This window comes from Trichoderma atroviride, chromosome 6 (assembly GCF_020647795.1).
Source record: "Trichoderma atroviride chromosome 6, complete sequence".
NCBI classification, from domain to species: domain Eukaryota; kingdom Fungi; phylum Ascomycota; class Sordariomycetes; order Hypocreales; family Hypocreaceae; genus Trichoderma; species Trichoderma atroviride.
This window is the reverse complement of record NC_089405.1, coordinates 3,055,531-3,069,437: the sequence shown is the minus strand read 5'-3', so window position 1 is coordinate 3,069,437 and position 13,907 is coordinate 3,055,531. Positions and strand designations below refer to the sequence as shown.

At 51.2% G+C, this 13,907-nt stretch overlaps 6 protein-coding genes across 6 annotated transcripts; 3 read left to right on the top strand and 3 right to left on the bottom strand.

The window, feature by feature from the left end:
* Window positions 1-550: 550 nt before the first annotated feature.
* Window positions 551-1,197, top strand: TrAtP1_011631 (uncharacterized protein; the record flags this gene model as incomplete). The annotated part of the gene is made up of 3 exons (XM_066115195.1): window positions 551-582; window positions 645-784; window positions 1,091-1,197. The coding sequence occupies 3 exons, from the start codon at window positions 551-553 to the stop codon at window positions 1,195-1,197; spliced, it is 279 nt and encodes a 92-aa protein (XP_065971293.1).
* Window positions 1,198-2,075: 878 nt separating this feature from the next.
* Window positions 2,076-3,242, top strand: TrAtP1_011630 (uncharacterized protein; the record flags this gene model as incomplete). The annotated part of the gene is made up of 3 exons (XM_014084738.2): window positions 2,076-2,087; window positions 2,196-2,985; window positions 3,100-3,242. The coding sequence occupies 3 exons, from the start codon at window positions 2,076-2,078 to the stop codon at window positions 3,240-3,242; spliced, it is 945 nt and encodes a 314-aa protein (XP_013940213.2).
* Window positions 3,243-3,971: 729 nt separating this feature from the next.
* TrAtP1_011629 (uncharacterized protein) lies at window positions 3,972-4,428 on the bottom strand (the record flags this gene model as incomplete). Its single annotated transcript, XM_066115194.1, has 2 exons — window positions 3,972-4,052; window positions 4,120-4,428. The coding sequence occupies 2 exons, from the start codon at window positions 4,426-4,428 to the stop codon at window positions 3,972-3,974; spliced, it is 390 nt and encodes a 129-aa protein (XP_065971292.1).
* A 164-nt stretch (window positions 4,429-4,592) lies between these two features.
* On the bottom strand, window positions 4,593-5,543 carry TrAtP1_011628 (uncharacterized protein; the record flags this gene model as incomplete). Its single annotated transcript, XM_014084737.2, has 3 exons — window positions 4,593-5,213; window positions 5,303-5,431; window positions 5,505-5,543. 3 exons carry the CDS (start codon window positions 5,541-5,543, stop codon window positions 4,593-4,595), a joined length of 789 nt encoding a protein of 262 aa, XP_013940212.2.
* Window positions 5,544-6,068: 525 nt separating this feature from the next.
* TrAtP1_011627 (uncharacterized protein) lies at window positions 6,069-6,401 on the bottom strand (the record flags this gene model as incomplete). The annotated part of the gene is made up of 1 exon (XM_066115193.1): window positions 6,069-6,401. One exon carries the CDS (start codon window positions 6,399-6,401, stop codon window positions 6,069-6,071), a length of 333 nt encoding a protein of 110 aa, XP_065971291.1.
* Window positions 6,402-8,966: 2,565 nt separating this feature from the next.
* On the top strand, window positions 8,967-13,304 carry TrAtP1_011626 (uncharacterized protein). Its single transcript, XM_014084736.3, has 2 exons — window positions 8,967-11,149; window positions 11,229-13,304. The coding sequence occupies exons 1-2, from the start codon at window positions 10,399-10,401 to the stop codon at window positions 12,521-12,523; spliced, it is 2,046 nt and encodes a 681-aa protein (XP_013940211.2). The 5' UTR covers window positions 8,967-10,398; the 3' UTR covers window positions 12,524-13,304.
* Window positions 13,305-13,907: the final 603 nt, after the last annotated feature.

The following is a 13,907-nucleotide window of genomic DNA, read 5'->3' as shown; positions in this document are numbered from 1 at the left end:
CATTCCCTTTCTCATAAATAGAAATCTTTCACTCAATCACCATACTCTTCAATCCTGCTCTTGGCTACATTGACGCGAAATACTTTCCGGCGCGCAATCTCTCGTTTTCAATTTTTGCCAGTGCCCGCAAGTTTATGCTATATTCTACAATCCCTTTTAAGCTTTTTCTTTCAAAACCAGTGTAACCGTATTGTATCACATCATCTGCCAGCGGTATACGCCGTGTTTCGCACGTCTTACTGATTGGAAAGAGTATGGGGATTCCAGGTAAGCAGACACAGAGTATAGCCAGGCTCTAATCAGTACTAACAGCTCGAAAAAAGTTGTGCTGCATTCAACATTCACCGCTTCATCAACACATCTGCTATACCTTACGATGGGGGCCTAAGGTCGCACGACTCAACCGGCGTATACAAGTGGTTACACATGCCCAGGGTGGCCATTCCAACCAACCATTGGAATATCAGGAATACCAATGCTGTCGCTAAATCTCGTGGATAAGGCAATAATATTCGAGCGGTGACATGGAGCTATGCGTTTTCAACGTCTCATGGTACCTTGGGCTCCGACTAACAAGACACTGTACGGACCCTGGTCTATGAAGCGTTTTGGCACCCTCACATTCAGGCTGACATATGAACCAGAGAGACTCTCGGGAGCGGAGAGTGCCCTACCCGACAAATCCTGGACATCGACCGAGCAAGGTCTGATGTCAATGTCCAGCTTTCGTGTAACCCTCCATTATATGGAGTTGCAGATCTCACAGCCGAACCTTCATTCAACTGTTGGTGCCCAGACAATGACGAGCTTGCTAAACGTTTGCGTTCTCCTGATACGAATTTTTTTTTTCGCCCCTCATACTGAGAGGTAAAAGCCTGCTGCTGGTTTTGGCTAGTGCAAAATGATAATCTGTCCAGGACATGGCGGCTTGTCGCATGTGTTTCATATTAAGACGACCACTTCAGCATAGCAAGTCACAATACCTTCGCACTTTATATGTCCTCCGGACCCCACACCCGTGTGTTCAAACCGGGATTTCTCGTCATCCATGTTGCTTTGCTAGCATCAGTCGACAGCGTTCAATTTGCAGCCGATGGAGGGGCCAACGGGGAGAACACCCTTTCGGCCGCAGCCTTGTTTGCCACGACGAGCAGTGATAGGCCCGTTCCAAGGTTAACCAGTGCCCAAGGTCCATAATCCCTTTTGCCCCCGTCAAGCTGATGTACCTACTATTGGTCCACTGCCCCAAAGGGTGTTCAGCTTTTCTCTGCGACACCTCTAGTAGGTAGGTTCTGGGACCTGCCTCCACTGGACTACTCAAAGATCCCGACAAACCACTGTTGGTGGCGCCAGTGTACAGGAAGCCCGGCATATTCGACCTATGGCAGCATTATAGCAGCGGAAAAGCAGCGCATCTGGCATATTCCGCTAGCTTACCATATCGCTGGCAGTATCGTGAAGGTCTTGTGACCGATGGTTGACGAAGTGGTGTTGTGTACAGCTGGCAGGGCAGGCTCGCTCTCGTGGGACATTTCGAGAGAGCCCAACCGTCTCTTCACATGCCGCGAGAAGCGACAAGTGCCAGCCGGGGTAAAGCAGCCAAAGGGAAGGCTGGAGGCCCAGTGGAATGGCAACTTGCTCTCACCGGTTCATGAAAGGCTGGCCACGAGACACTACCACTTATGTATGTCGACGTCAACTTTGTGCTGGCTCTTACCTTGGGTGGCTTTCAGCCGCAATTCCGCTCGGAATACTCTGTTCCTAGCCCCATCTCATTACTAGCAGTCGGCTATCTTCATCGCATTGTGATATTTGATACCTTGCATCTCAGCGCCCAACCTTGACCGGTTGTTTTATTAACAACACAGCCTTGGGCAGCGATGCCTGTGGAGTTGATTGGACAGCCAGAAGAGAGTTCAGAGCCGCAAAGTCATAATATATAACTCTACACCGCACTTTGAGGCCCCATACATCATCTTTACAAGCTTGCTGTATCATTGACTTGCTACCTCGTTTGAGGACCACTTTTGAGTGCGTTCATTTATACCATACGTTGGCGAAAACAAGCTCACGTTATGTCTGGCAGAGTGAGTTATTCATCTTAATCATTGACTACACGAGCTGTCTGCCATTTCCCATTTTTCTGTTTCCATCTACTCTTTTATGGGAGTGTATAGAGTACTAATATGCATAAGCGTGCGGGGCCCCATGGCAGCCGGAGCAGCATGGCTACTGGGAGCAGCAGCAGCAGCACTCAAGATCTCAGCTATAACTCAACGAGCTTCCTCTTTGTAGTCAATAGGCTACACGTGAGACTAAACGAGAATCTGCTGAATGGAGATCCCTGGTACAACCGCGTGCCACCGACTGAACCCCAAGGATTTGCCGGCGAGATCCCCAGCTTTGTCATGAGATATCAAGATGGCGAAGTAAGGGCAGCTCCCGGGTACGGATGGTGGCGGGGAGAGTTTGATGGAACTGCCTGGCCTCCTGGCATTATTTGCATGATTGGCGCTGATGGAAATGCCGTTTACACCGACGAGGGCCAGCTACAATATTGTCAAAGGTACAAGGAGCTTGCAGTGTATTCGTGCAATCCCCTACTCCCTATCGTTGTTGACAACGGAGATCCGCTGTCTAGCAACGCCGCGCTGGATCGGAGCCCTCTGCTCTTCTTCCATCCTCCTTCCCGGCCAGGAGTATCGCAGGCAGTGCATCCGGACAGCCGTATGGGACAGGGCCCTGCACCTTGCAAGTACGTCGCTGGAGCAAACCCAAGCTGGATAACTAGCCTGGTGCCGTGTACATACCGTAACCCCTATGATGCGGTTCAGTCAGTTGGCCTTGCTGGAGAGCTTCCTATTGTTCTTGGCTTGATGGCGTTTAGCGAACATTCTTCAGCGCCACAACCGTTTCTGGCAGATGGTGCGACCCATGATAAATGGAGAGGCGGGTTCTGGTGTCATAACGAGGACCCAAAAGGCTGTCAGTTTTCCCCTTGTTTTTCCTGTGCATTTATAGCGTTGCTTGAGGCATTTGTTCTTTAGGTTCTAGATACTATTGTATCGTTGATCTCACAGGATGCTAATGATATAATAGATGCCCTCTCTGCCCAGGAAGACCCACGAGGGTTCTTCATCTCCATCTATCTTGATCCTGAAAATCCTGACTACTCCACTGCAGCACACATTGCTGATATGGAATGGAGAGGTATTCTTGTCTGGGACAATGCACAATCTTGAAGCGACGAATCTTTGCACGATTTTTTCATGTTTCCTTTCTTTTGGTCTCTTCTCCCCTCTCTCTGTTTTACCCTGGATTTTTCATTTCACTTTCTTGATTTATTCGTCATGTTTCACTTTTTTTTTTTTGTTACGAAATACGATTTCTCGACTTGGATCACGTTTGACGACACATGATACGTTACAGCCTCGGTTAGGAGCATCTTAGATGAATCTGCTTCTTTATGACGAACGAGGCTCAACCCTTTTCTTTATTCTTCAACTTAACTTTCCATGAATTTTTGACAACAGTTCACCCAACAACAGTACTTTAGCAATTTTGATGTTTCTAGGATAGCTTCAATCTGAAACTGGATTTTAACGAAAAAAAATAACGGGGAGATTGAGTAGTGTGGATTTCACTTTATTTGGTGCATCCTGTCTTAAATGTATATCGACATAATAGCCCTCTACGTCTAGATCAAACCTTCTTCTCTTTTTTTCCACCCTCTTTTTCCATAAAGAAAATCTCATGAGTCCCCATTAAATCGCTATACTGTGAAGACTCTACATGAATATAATCACGACTTTTTGCCGCCTCCCCCCTTTCCCTCATCGCGCTCTTTTCGACGCCACTAGCTTTGATGAAATCGAACGGCCTGTCGCTTTAAATTAAATACGTCTTTCGTTTCCTTACACTGTCGTCCTTCTCATGTGCTTATATATCAAAATTGAGATGCTTTAAATGGTTTAGACCACATCAGGCAGTCGAACAGCGATATCGCCAGATTGCGTAATGTATCGGACCCAGGGGAGGGAAGGATATTGAAGCTAAAGGAAGAGAAAATAAAAGATTAGCTTACGATACGTATAGCAAGAAATTTCTTACAAGGCTTACTTTGGGCTCAGTAATCTTGAGGTATCGGACCTGGATTCCACTTGTTGTAAAGTAAGGAATCTCAAACTTGACTTGGATAGGTCGCTTGGCTCCCTTGCCGCCGATTCCACCCATGCTGCCTCCAAATCCGCCCGTCATTCCACCGCCGTGCTCGTCGTCTCCTCGCACGCTAGGAAGGCCAAGTTCCGCGCGCATGAGGAACTCCTTGTTGCCGCCAAACTGCTTAATCTTCCAGACGATGGCGCTCTGTTCGGGGGGCGTAATGCACAGAGCCAATATTTGTCCTGAAACGAGGGGAGTCGGCATCATCGGGCACGGGGACAATGATCTCGACGTTATTGGCCGTGCTTCGTCGCTTGAACTGAGCCTTGGCCTTGAGCATATATTCGATGCGGGAGCCAGAGTGGGATTCGACGAGACACTCGACCCAGATGAGGGGCTTGACTTGGGTGTTGAGGCGGTACGACATGAGTTCAAATTCGCCATCGGGGGGGGATGAATGAAATCGTTCGGTCGTTTTCGAAGCGGGAAAGTCGAACGCACTGGTGGAACTTGACGTCTTCCATCTCAATGGCCTTGCCGCGCGTTGTTCGGCCAGTCGTTTCAAACATGACCTTGTCGTTGAGTCCTAATCTTAGCTCGGGCATACCACTGAGATAGCACTTCATCTTGATGGCGCCGAGGATCTCGCTCCTTAGCACGTTTCCGTTGGCGCTAACGAGGAGGTTCAAACTTTCAACAACGTCCAGGAAGACCTCGTTCTTGCGATAGCGGATACCCTCTGATCGCCAAGACACGGCATTGGTTACGGCGATTGGCGGACGTGCCTGGATCTCCAGCTTGTGTGATTCTTGAGTAATGTACTCTTGCAAGATCTTGGATTCGGTGGTCTGGGGATAGCCAAAGTCCATCATCTCATCGAGGAGCTCGTAGATGACGACGAAGTTGTCGCGGATGGATTCCTCTTCCAGGGCCTTGAAGTACTCGGTGAAGACTTCGACGACCTTGTGCAGGAAGAGCAGGATTTCGGCGGCATTGGTGTTGCGCTTTGTTAGCGCCAGGAGGTAGAGGTTGTTGTGGCGGATGTATAGATACTGCGTACACACGTGTTAGACGCTTCTTCTCTGAAGTGGCTGCTTTAACATAAAGCCATGATTGAAGGCTTGTCTAGATAGTTACGGACATTGATTCCTTCGTGGGAAAAGCATGGCGGAACGGCTGATGACTCTTCTTCGGCTTCTGACAATAGGACGGGGAACTTTTCGACGGCGGACATGGGGATGTCACCCCTATAGTTTCGAGCAAGGAGGGTCTGCCAGACATCATGTTAGATTGAGGCGGACCAAGCAGCGGACGATGCTCCCATGTTCCCGGATTCACAGTACCTTGCCCTTGAGATCCAGGAAGAACAGCGCAGACGCCATGGTGGAAGATGATGTGAAGATGACAGCGGGTGCTTAAGCGGCCAGGAGAGATGGCGGGGAGGAGGGGCGCTCAGAGGGACCGATTCGGGGATTGGCACGCCGGCCAGGGACTGAGAATGACGCAAAAGGCTCTGATCATACAACAGGCCACAGGCCTTGGGATTCTCTCGGGCTGGCTGGGACGAGTTCAGAGCAAGGCGGGTATCATGGCGGTTTCGCGACTACGTAGCTGGAAATTAGGCCCCTACGAATCGGACAGCTGAGGGCCTATTGCGGGACAGGGATAGTAGCTGCAGCCGGCAAAACAGCGGCACGTCTGGGCAGATAAGGGTCACGTGGCACCAATCTGTGTTCCTGAGCAGCCCCACTAGGCTGGAAAAAAAGTTATGAATAGAGATTTCTCGTCGGTTTGCTTTTCATCTTCTTCTTTTCCTCTTCAACGCACCCTTTTAGACAGTGCAGCTCATCTTTTAAACCTGCGACTGGGTGGCATTCTGTCACGACAGCCGCGGAGCCGTGGATGAGTTAGCGATTTCGAGGTGCGGAGAGGAAGGAAACTTGTTTTTCATATTGGTTCTTTAAGAGCTGCCCGCGTGTGTCTCCTGCTTTTGGGCAGGATTTAATTGCTTGGGCGGCGTCAGAGGGGCCGGACATTCCATCATCGATGAAGCGACTTTTGTAATTTGACATGACGGCTCTTGATGCTGCGCAGCGCTGTTGGAAGCGCACGATGTCGACACCTTGACCATGATTCCTGCTGTGAACGGCTCCAACACGTATGGCCTGTCTAGCGCTCTGTGGCATGTGAGAGCTTGCTTGGCGAGCGAGCTTCCGCCATCGGACCGGCTTCGGTTGCATCGCACCGCGCGAAGACGGAATCGAGCCTGTGGCAAGCACTGCGACCCAACAAGACAGAACGTGAAGACGACACTACAGTACGGAAAGATTCCACGCTACCTCCCACGGTCTTGATCAATAAGGGGCAGCGTAAAAAGGGCATGTGATGGCTGAAAGCTAGCAGTGTGCCGAGTGGCATAGGTGATCGGAGCTTTTCTGCGAATAGCTATCTGGTCGTCTGAGACAGCTCGCAAACATTGTTGGGGAAGACGTCAATGTGCCTGTGCTAGTACCCGATTCCACTGCCTGATGCTGCGGTCCTGGAGCTATCTGGGGATGTGTCTGGCGCAGTGGTGCACCTGCTCTGGGGAAGCGAGCGGTCCCTGCTGCTGCTGCTGCTGCTGCTGATTCTCTTCTTCTGAGACGCAAGGCAAGGCAACGCAGGCGATGCGGTACAGCTGGTGAATGATACACAGTACAGAGTATGCAAGTACGTGTAAGCACAAGATATCCGAGATGTCTCCTCCGGGGTCCCCGCATTTGAAATCAGATTCGGGGTAACTGTGAAGCCTTGATCAGGCCTTTTAGCGATGCCCATCTCCTGCTACACAGCTTAAGCTTTGTTGGGAATTGTGGCTGTTCAAGCATTAGTCTGCGTGTGCCATCGCTGCCACTTCAGAAGGGGTACCACTGTGCTGAAATGGGTGTCCCTCTTTTTGTTAGACAGCTTTACAAGGCCTGGGGGGGGCTACAATGTGGCTCGTGTGGCTAGTGCAGGAGACGCTGGTACTGCCCAGGTACAGCCCTCCAACAGTTGCCCGAACTGCGACATTTTTACCAGTGTTTACTGAAGATGGCTGGAGTAAAAGCACCCCATTGCGCGTTTGTTGATGAATATGGTATTAATAGATAAGGCTTTATTTAAGGACTTTACTAAGTAGTTATTGTAGCACTGTGGAAGATGGCTGGAGCCGGAGTCTGTAGCATTAGCTGTACGTACGTACATGGCATGGGAGTTTTGTTTTCAAATAGAGCCACTACTTGGATTATGTATGCATCTAACGTCTACAAGCTGTTATATTGTGTGTGCTATCCCCGACCTGATTCTCTTCTGGCTGCCCTTATAGATGATCTCGTATATCTATGCCGGTTAGTCGAATTAAACGTTTTCAAACTGGCCCAAGGCTGGTTGGGCGTACACAAATAATAAGCTTGCCATAGCAAATGCTGCCATTGGCGCCATGAATCTCTGTAGACTGTAAGAATATGCGCATTGTTGGATTGGAACTATTTTGACTTACTCGAGGGTCCATGCCTCCGATTTGGGTGTACTGTATGAGCGTTTTGGGTGACAATGGGAAATGATGCTGGGCTGTTTTCGCGGGTTTAAATTGATTAATTGTGTGCACGTATGTCGGCGCCCATGGACACTTTTAACAAGGTAAGTTTAGATCAGCCCATTTCTGGCTGCTCTGGAAGAGACTTTCCAATCACAAAGGCGCAATGTGCTCCATACCTACCCACCGGTCCAATTTAGATAAATCTCTATATCAGGACTTGACTGTATCATGCGGCTACATTTACACGGATTGAAGGGACCAAAAGTGGCCATTGTTAAGTTGTCAGAATATAACAGAATATAACAGTACTGGTACCTGGGGCGGGACTTATCTGGTACACGACCATCTTCGTGCACAGCCACAGGTCTGTCTCAAATTGGCTACCCACTATCATCATGACTTAACAAAAGAGGGACACCCGTTTCGCCTTTGACAGTAGTATTGGGGGATGGGATGGAGATGAAGAGTCTACCGACGGCTTCAACTCTACGAGGGCTTCCCCACACCTGGCGCATATTTTGGTGAGAATTCTCGTGGCCATGTGAACATCAAGCCCTCCTTTGATACGGTTAGTGGCTCCAAGTTGCCCAAGGCCCCCACCAGAACGAGAAGTGCAGGGCATTCCAATCTGGCCCGTGAAGACTGCCACATGCGGTACGCACCAAGTTCCAGGCATGGAGGGCGAGAAGCGGTGGGAGGGGGGGGGAAAAGCACATGAAGACCCAAGCAAGCAGGGATTCCGGTGGGGGCAAAAGTTGGAGCAGAGGAGGAGGAAGCGTCACATTGCATGTGATTGTGTGCTCTTCGCTTTTCCCCTATGAAACAACTCAGGCACGTGCTTGGGAGCTGGCTTGAAGCGGTCCCGAACGCCGGTTTTTTGCTGATTGGGGCTTAAATTAGCAGCAGTGACAGCACGACGATTGGAGGATTGGGGTAAGTCGGCGACGGCAATGGCTCCGGCTGCGTCTTGGGGAGGGCGACTAATGTAGGATTTCGACTTTAGCCGTCATGCCAAGGGCGAGAAAGGTCCAGGTCGTCTCGAAAGCAAGTGATGGGTGCCAGGCAAGCTGTTGGCGAGGATCAATCAATCCGCCTCCCAGGCCGGGCGGGAGATTGCAGAATTGACTCGATTCATCGCGATGGGCTGCAACAGGGATGACACAGGCCGTGCTGTCAGTGGTGAATTAAGCTGCAGCCATTTCAATCAGCTTCCATTTCCAATCCAAGCCGGCGCAATGTCTTGCCTCCATGTGGCATTTTGGCAGCGCCACCCGGGACAGCTGCGAGCGAGTCTTTTTTTTTTTTTTTTTTTTGCGCATCAGTATCAATAGGTACTGCGGCAGCAGGCATCAGCCATTCAAAAGGCCCATGGAATATGGAATATTCGCTCCCTCTTCCACCGTCTGCAGCTCGACCCAGCACATGCAAGCTTCATGACTTGTAGCACGGCATCCACCGGGACTGCCCCATAACTCCCCATCAGGGCCCCGTTGATGGCATAAACAGCTCTGTCCGCATGTTCCAGGACCCGGCGCCCTCTCCAAGGACCCTGCCAGACCCTGCAGAAATGGGGGGAGTCCGGTCTCAGCGCCTGACCTGGGCCCTCGCGAGATACAAGTGCTCCGGTAAGAGGTGCTCCGAACAAGCAGCCTAATTGCTCTAGCATGCCACCGCCTGCCCCAATGCGGTGCTGAGGCATCGACATTTGCGTTAGTGCCAGGTTCTCGTACGTAACAGCCACCACACCACGGCGTCACAGAGATTCCTTGAAGCGGACGATCCAACGAGGCCAGTGTGATTATGTAGTAGAGGCCGAGTCCGGGAAGCAGGTTGAGAAGGCGGCCATCCCGTCCTGTTGAAGGAATGGACTGCAAACCGGCATCAGCATCCAGGGGTGGGTGAAAAGAAGAAGAGGAAAAAAAGAGAGCGCGAGATGAAACAGAACCAAACGTGTAGATCAATAGGTGCTGACCCCAATATCTCTCTGCTTTGCTTGTGATCCAGGTACCGAGTGACACGGCGGGTGCTCGTCTCGACTCGTCCTGACTCGGCGCGGTGAGAGTGGATTTGCGCTGCTCTGGCTATTTTTACGTCCATCTCCATTCTTATGCCCTCTGCATCTTTTCTCTGTTTGTTTGTAAAAAAAAAAACTGCTTCACGGGCTCAGTGCTCTGCAAAGCACTTTAAGAGGACTGCCCTCGCCTGCTGTGTTTGCCCCAGCCCAGGCCTGTAATTGCCGTCCCTCCCCGGCTCTTCTTATCACGACCGTCATCAGCATCATCGCCGTTTGCTATCCACGTGCCCAGGCCCCCCGGGCTGTTCAGATCTGTCGTCTCCTTCATTTCTCTTACGCACACTCTCCCCGTCTCCTGTTTTGGTGTGCAGTGCCAGACTTGTTGTTGGGCAAGGAGCTACTGCAGCGGATCGAAGCCATCATCATTCACTCGTTGCCACTTTCATCATTTTTCTTCTTCTCTTCGCTGTTGCGCTTCTTGGCACAATAGCCCGGCCTTTATTCCCGCCAGACAGAAGCCAGAAACCCCTGCGTGGCTGTGAGCATGCATTCAATTCCATGACCAATTGCTGCTGCTACAAGTACATAGTACCGCTACCCGCAGTCAGCTGGAGCCCGTCTGCTTGCGTGCTTATCAGCCGTTTTTTCTCTCTCTGCCGCAGACATGGACCGCAATCACATGCATCGCCAGACGTCCAGCCACTATCCACATCCGCCAGCTTCGGCCGGTGCGCCCTCCCTCGGATCCTCTCTGGCACTGCCGCCGCCTCTGCCGCCGCGACCTCAACCTCGACTCCCGCACATCGACGCCTTTGCCTTTGACCATCGCGACGCACCATCGGATGCCAGTGCCAGTGCCAGCCCGCCCCTGCGAACGCTGTCGCCGCGGCCATTGACGCAGCTCCCGCCAAACTACTCGCAGATCCAGCATCACCACCAACCTCCCCTTGCGCCGCTGTCGCTGCCATCGTCGTCGCCATCGTCGATGCACAGCCATCGCCAGTTTGCGAGCCCGTCCGAGTCCGACAGGCTTCCGCCGCTGGTGCGCCATGACGGCGACAACCGCATCTTGCCGTCGTTGAGCAGCATCACCGGCGACATTGAGCCGCATCACCATCCCCAGCACCAGCACCAGCATCTTCACAGCCCGCCGCCGCCCCTGCAGCCAAGCCACTGGCCGTCGTCCTTCAATGCTTCGTCGGCCGCATCACTGAATTCGTACCGACAACCGCCGCCGTTTCCCGCGCCCGACAGCCCTGCGACAATCATGGACATGGATGGCGCGGCAAGCATAGCGAGTGCGACTTCGCCCTCGCCGGATCGCCTCTACGAGGGGACACCGACACCGAGCAGTCTCACGCTCGACGACCCGGACGTGCGACTTGCAGCCGAAGCACTGGGCGATTTGAGAGCAGGTGAGCCGTCTCCAGAAAATCAATCTCGCTCCCCCCTCGTGGTTCAATTGGAATACTAATCGAGTGCTTGATTACACAGACTTTGTATCATCACCACCCGACACCTCCTCACTGCCTCCCATGAGCCCACCCATCGCGTCGTTCCAGCCCCAGCAGGCAAAGCCCAAATCACCAAACTCCGAGCCCCTGTTGTCGCTCCTCACGACCGCGCATCCCCTCGTCGCATCTACCATTGGCGGCGCCAGCTCAGCATATGGTGGCGCCAAGAACTTCTCTCCGCGATTCAAATCGGGCGCCGAATATGTCGAGGGCTACTTGACTCCCCTCGCCAACACCGTCAACTCTGTCGGCAGAGTGACAGGCGTAGAGGGAGGCGTACGATGGTTCCTTGGCTCTGGCCGTCGACACCCAGCGCCAACGTCGGACCCCGACCCGAGCAGCTCCAACAAGAGAAGAAGGACAGGAGAGAGCAGTAGGAGTAGCAGCAGTGGCGATCTCCGAGGGTCACCCGACGCCAATGGCCTTGATGACTCGGCGTCTGTCGTGTCGTCAAAGACACCTCGCCGTCTATCGACCGCCAGCACCGTAGACACGCTGCCCGCCTATGACGATGTGCGCTCGCCTGCGTACTCTGAAACAGCGCCCGCTACTCACAAGCCGCCAAGCAGCCAGCCGTGGCAGACTCGTCTGATGATGTCTACGTCGGGATTGAGTGTTGCCATGAGCGCTGAGAGTCTGCGCAGTTTGAAGTACTGCTTGCGCTGGCTTCGATGGACCAACGATCACATGAACCGGGCCATCTTAAACCTGAAGCATACATTGGAGGAATTGGAAAAGGCGGAAAAGAAAGAACAGTTGGAGGGAGGACCATCCACGGGCGACTCGGATGATGCCGGGGCCATGGACGTGGATGGCGCGGAAAACAGCGTACAGAAGCCAAACCCGTCACGAAGTGAACTTGCCGCCAAAATCAACACCCTCAAGGGTGACATCCTCAAGACCCTCCAAGACGTCATCAACAACGTGTCGAAATACGCCGGCGGTGCGCTCCCCGAGAACGCTCGAGTGCTTGTTCGCCGCCACCTTACCAGCCTGCCACAGCGCTTCCGCCTCGCCACCATGTCTGAGAGGCAATCGGACAACGCCGACAGGGACGGCGACTCTGCGTTGCGCGAGGGTGCGCAAAAGGTGCTAGTCTTGGCCAAAGAGGGTCTCGACATGGTTACACAGGTGACGGGCGTTTTGGACGGGACGATTGTGAGCGCCGAGCAGTGGTGCGAGAGAATGGGGAAGAAGCGAAAGGATAATAGAGAGGAGGAAGAGGCTGCGGCTGTGCAACAGGCCGAGTTGAACGCAGATGTAAAGATGGGCTAAGTTTGACGGATGAAACCTTTGAAAAGGTTTGATTGTGATATGATTCCAAAAAGGGGAGCGGCAAGATGAGCAAAGCTATATCAAAACAACAACAGACTGCGGTTGAAAAGCCCACGGGCAGAGATATCCAAGGAGCGGCGCGAGAGACGAGATAGGGCGACAACAGGACTTGATCTTGTCTCTCTCTGGTTTTTGGGCCATGATGGAGCCCGAAGTGCAGAGAACACAACAGTGGGGATGATTCGTTGATATGACGACCAGTCGATTTTCAAGATTTTTTACTTGTTTCTTCGCGACTACCCACACATATTCCTTCGTTTATACCTTTTTTCCCTTGCCTATCTGGAGTTACCAATTCGTCCAGATGATGTCTCAAATGTGTAATCTATGAGTTTTGTTGGACAAGGAGCTAACGGGACGTTCTGTTTTTTTTTTTCTTTTCTTTTCTTTTGAGCGCTGATTCTATACTCTTGCTTTTTCCTTTTTTTCCGCCCCTGTTCCAATTCTGTTTCTGAGACAAGTCGATGAGCGATATTTTCCCTTTTTCTCTTTTCTTATTCTGTTACTCTATGTATTTATCTGTATTTTTCAAGCTCCAAGAAAAAAAAGTAGCAAAGGGGGTATTGTTGGAATATGGGAGATGCGGGATGCATTATTTGCGAGACAGCAATTGATAATTTTCATTATGGTCATTATTCGTATGGACATGATTTATGAGTGTTGTTCGATGCGTGAGGTCTAAAGGCTTAGCAGTACTATAAATAAAGGTTAATATAACATGAATAATGGATATAAGGCGGGCTTTGCCTTTGCGATCTATTCCTGTTACTATACTGTATGTATATCTTGGGTTTCCTAGATCTGGGATCCTGCTTATTAGGCAACTTGTACAAGTCCTGCTGGTCTATAAGCTTTATTTTAAAAGTTTAGGCTTTTATTTTGCGAGAGTTAAGGTACAGACTTGAAAGATTACAGAACCTAACGTATAAGGCAGGGCTCTGAGAAATAACATTAGCGAACAGCGTCTAGCGATTCCGCCCATTTTATAAGACTTGAAGGATCTATGAGATTGGTGTAGCAGCTTAAGAGCTTACAGTAGCCACGTCAGCCTTATAATCCTACACCTACCAGCCTCTTGTGGACTCACGCCCCCAATCAAATGCAGATTGAGCTGAATTCCTACAATAATAGTTGACCAACCCAAAAACTGCAGCCTTGCCTCTTGTGTGCATGAAGGACCTGAGCTGTGGCAAATCACGGGTTGAAGTAAAAAAAAGGGATTTAGAAAACAAGGTTTTGTATTTCAGTAGACATATGGCTGCCATACAATAAAGATTTCTCCACGGTTACTTTAATGGTAGGATTTCCAAAGATGCAATCTCAA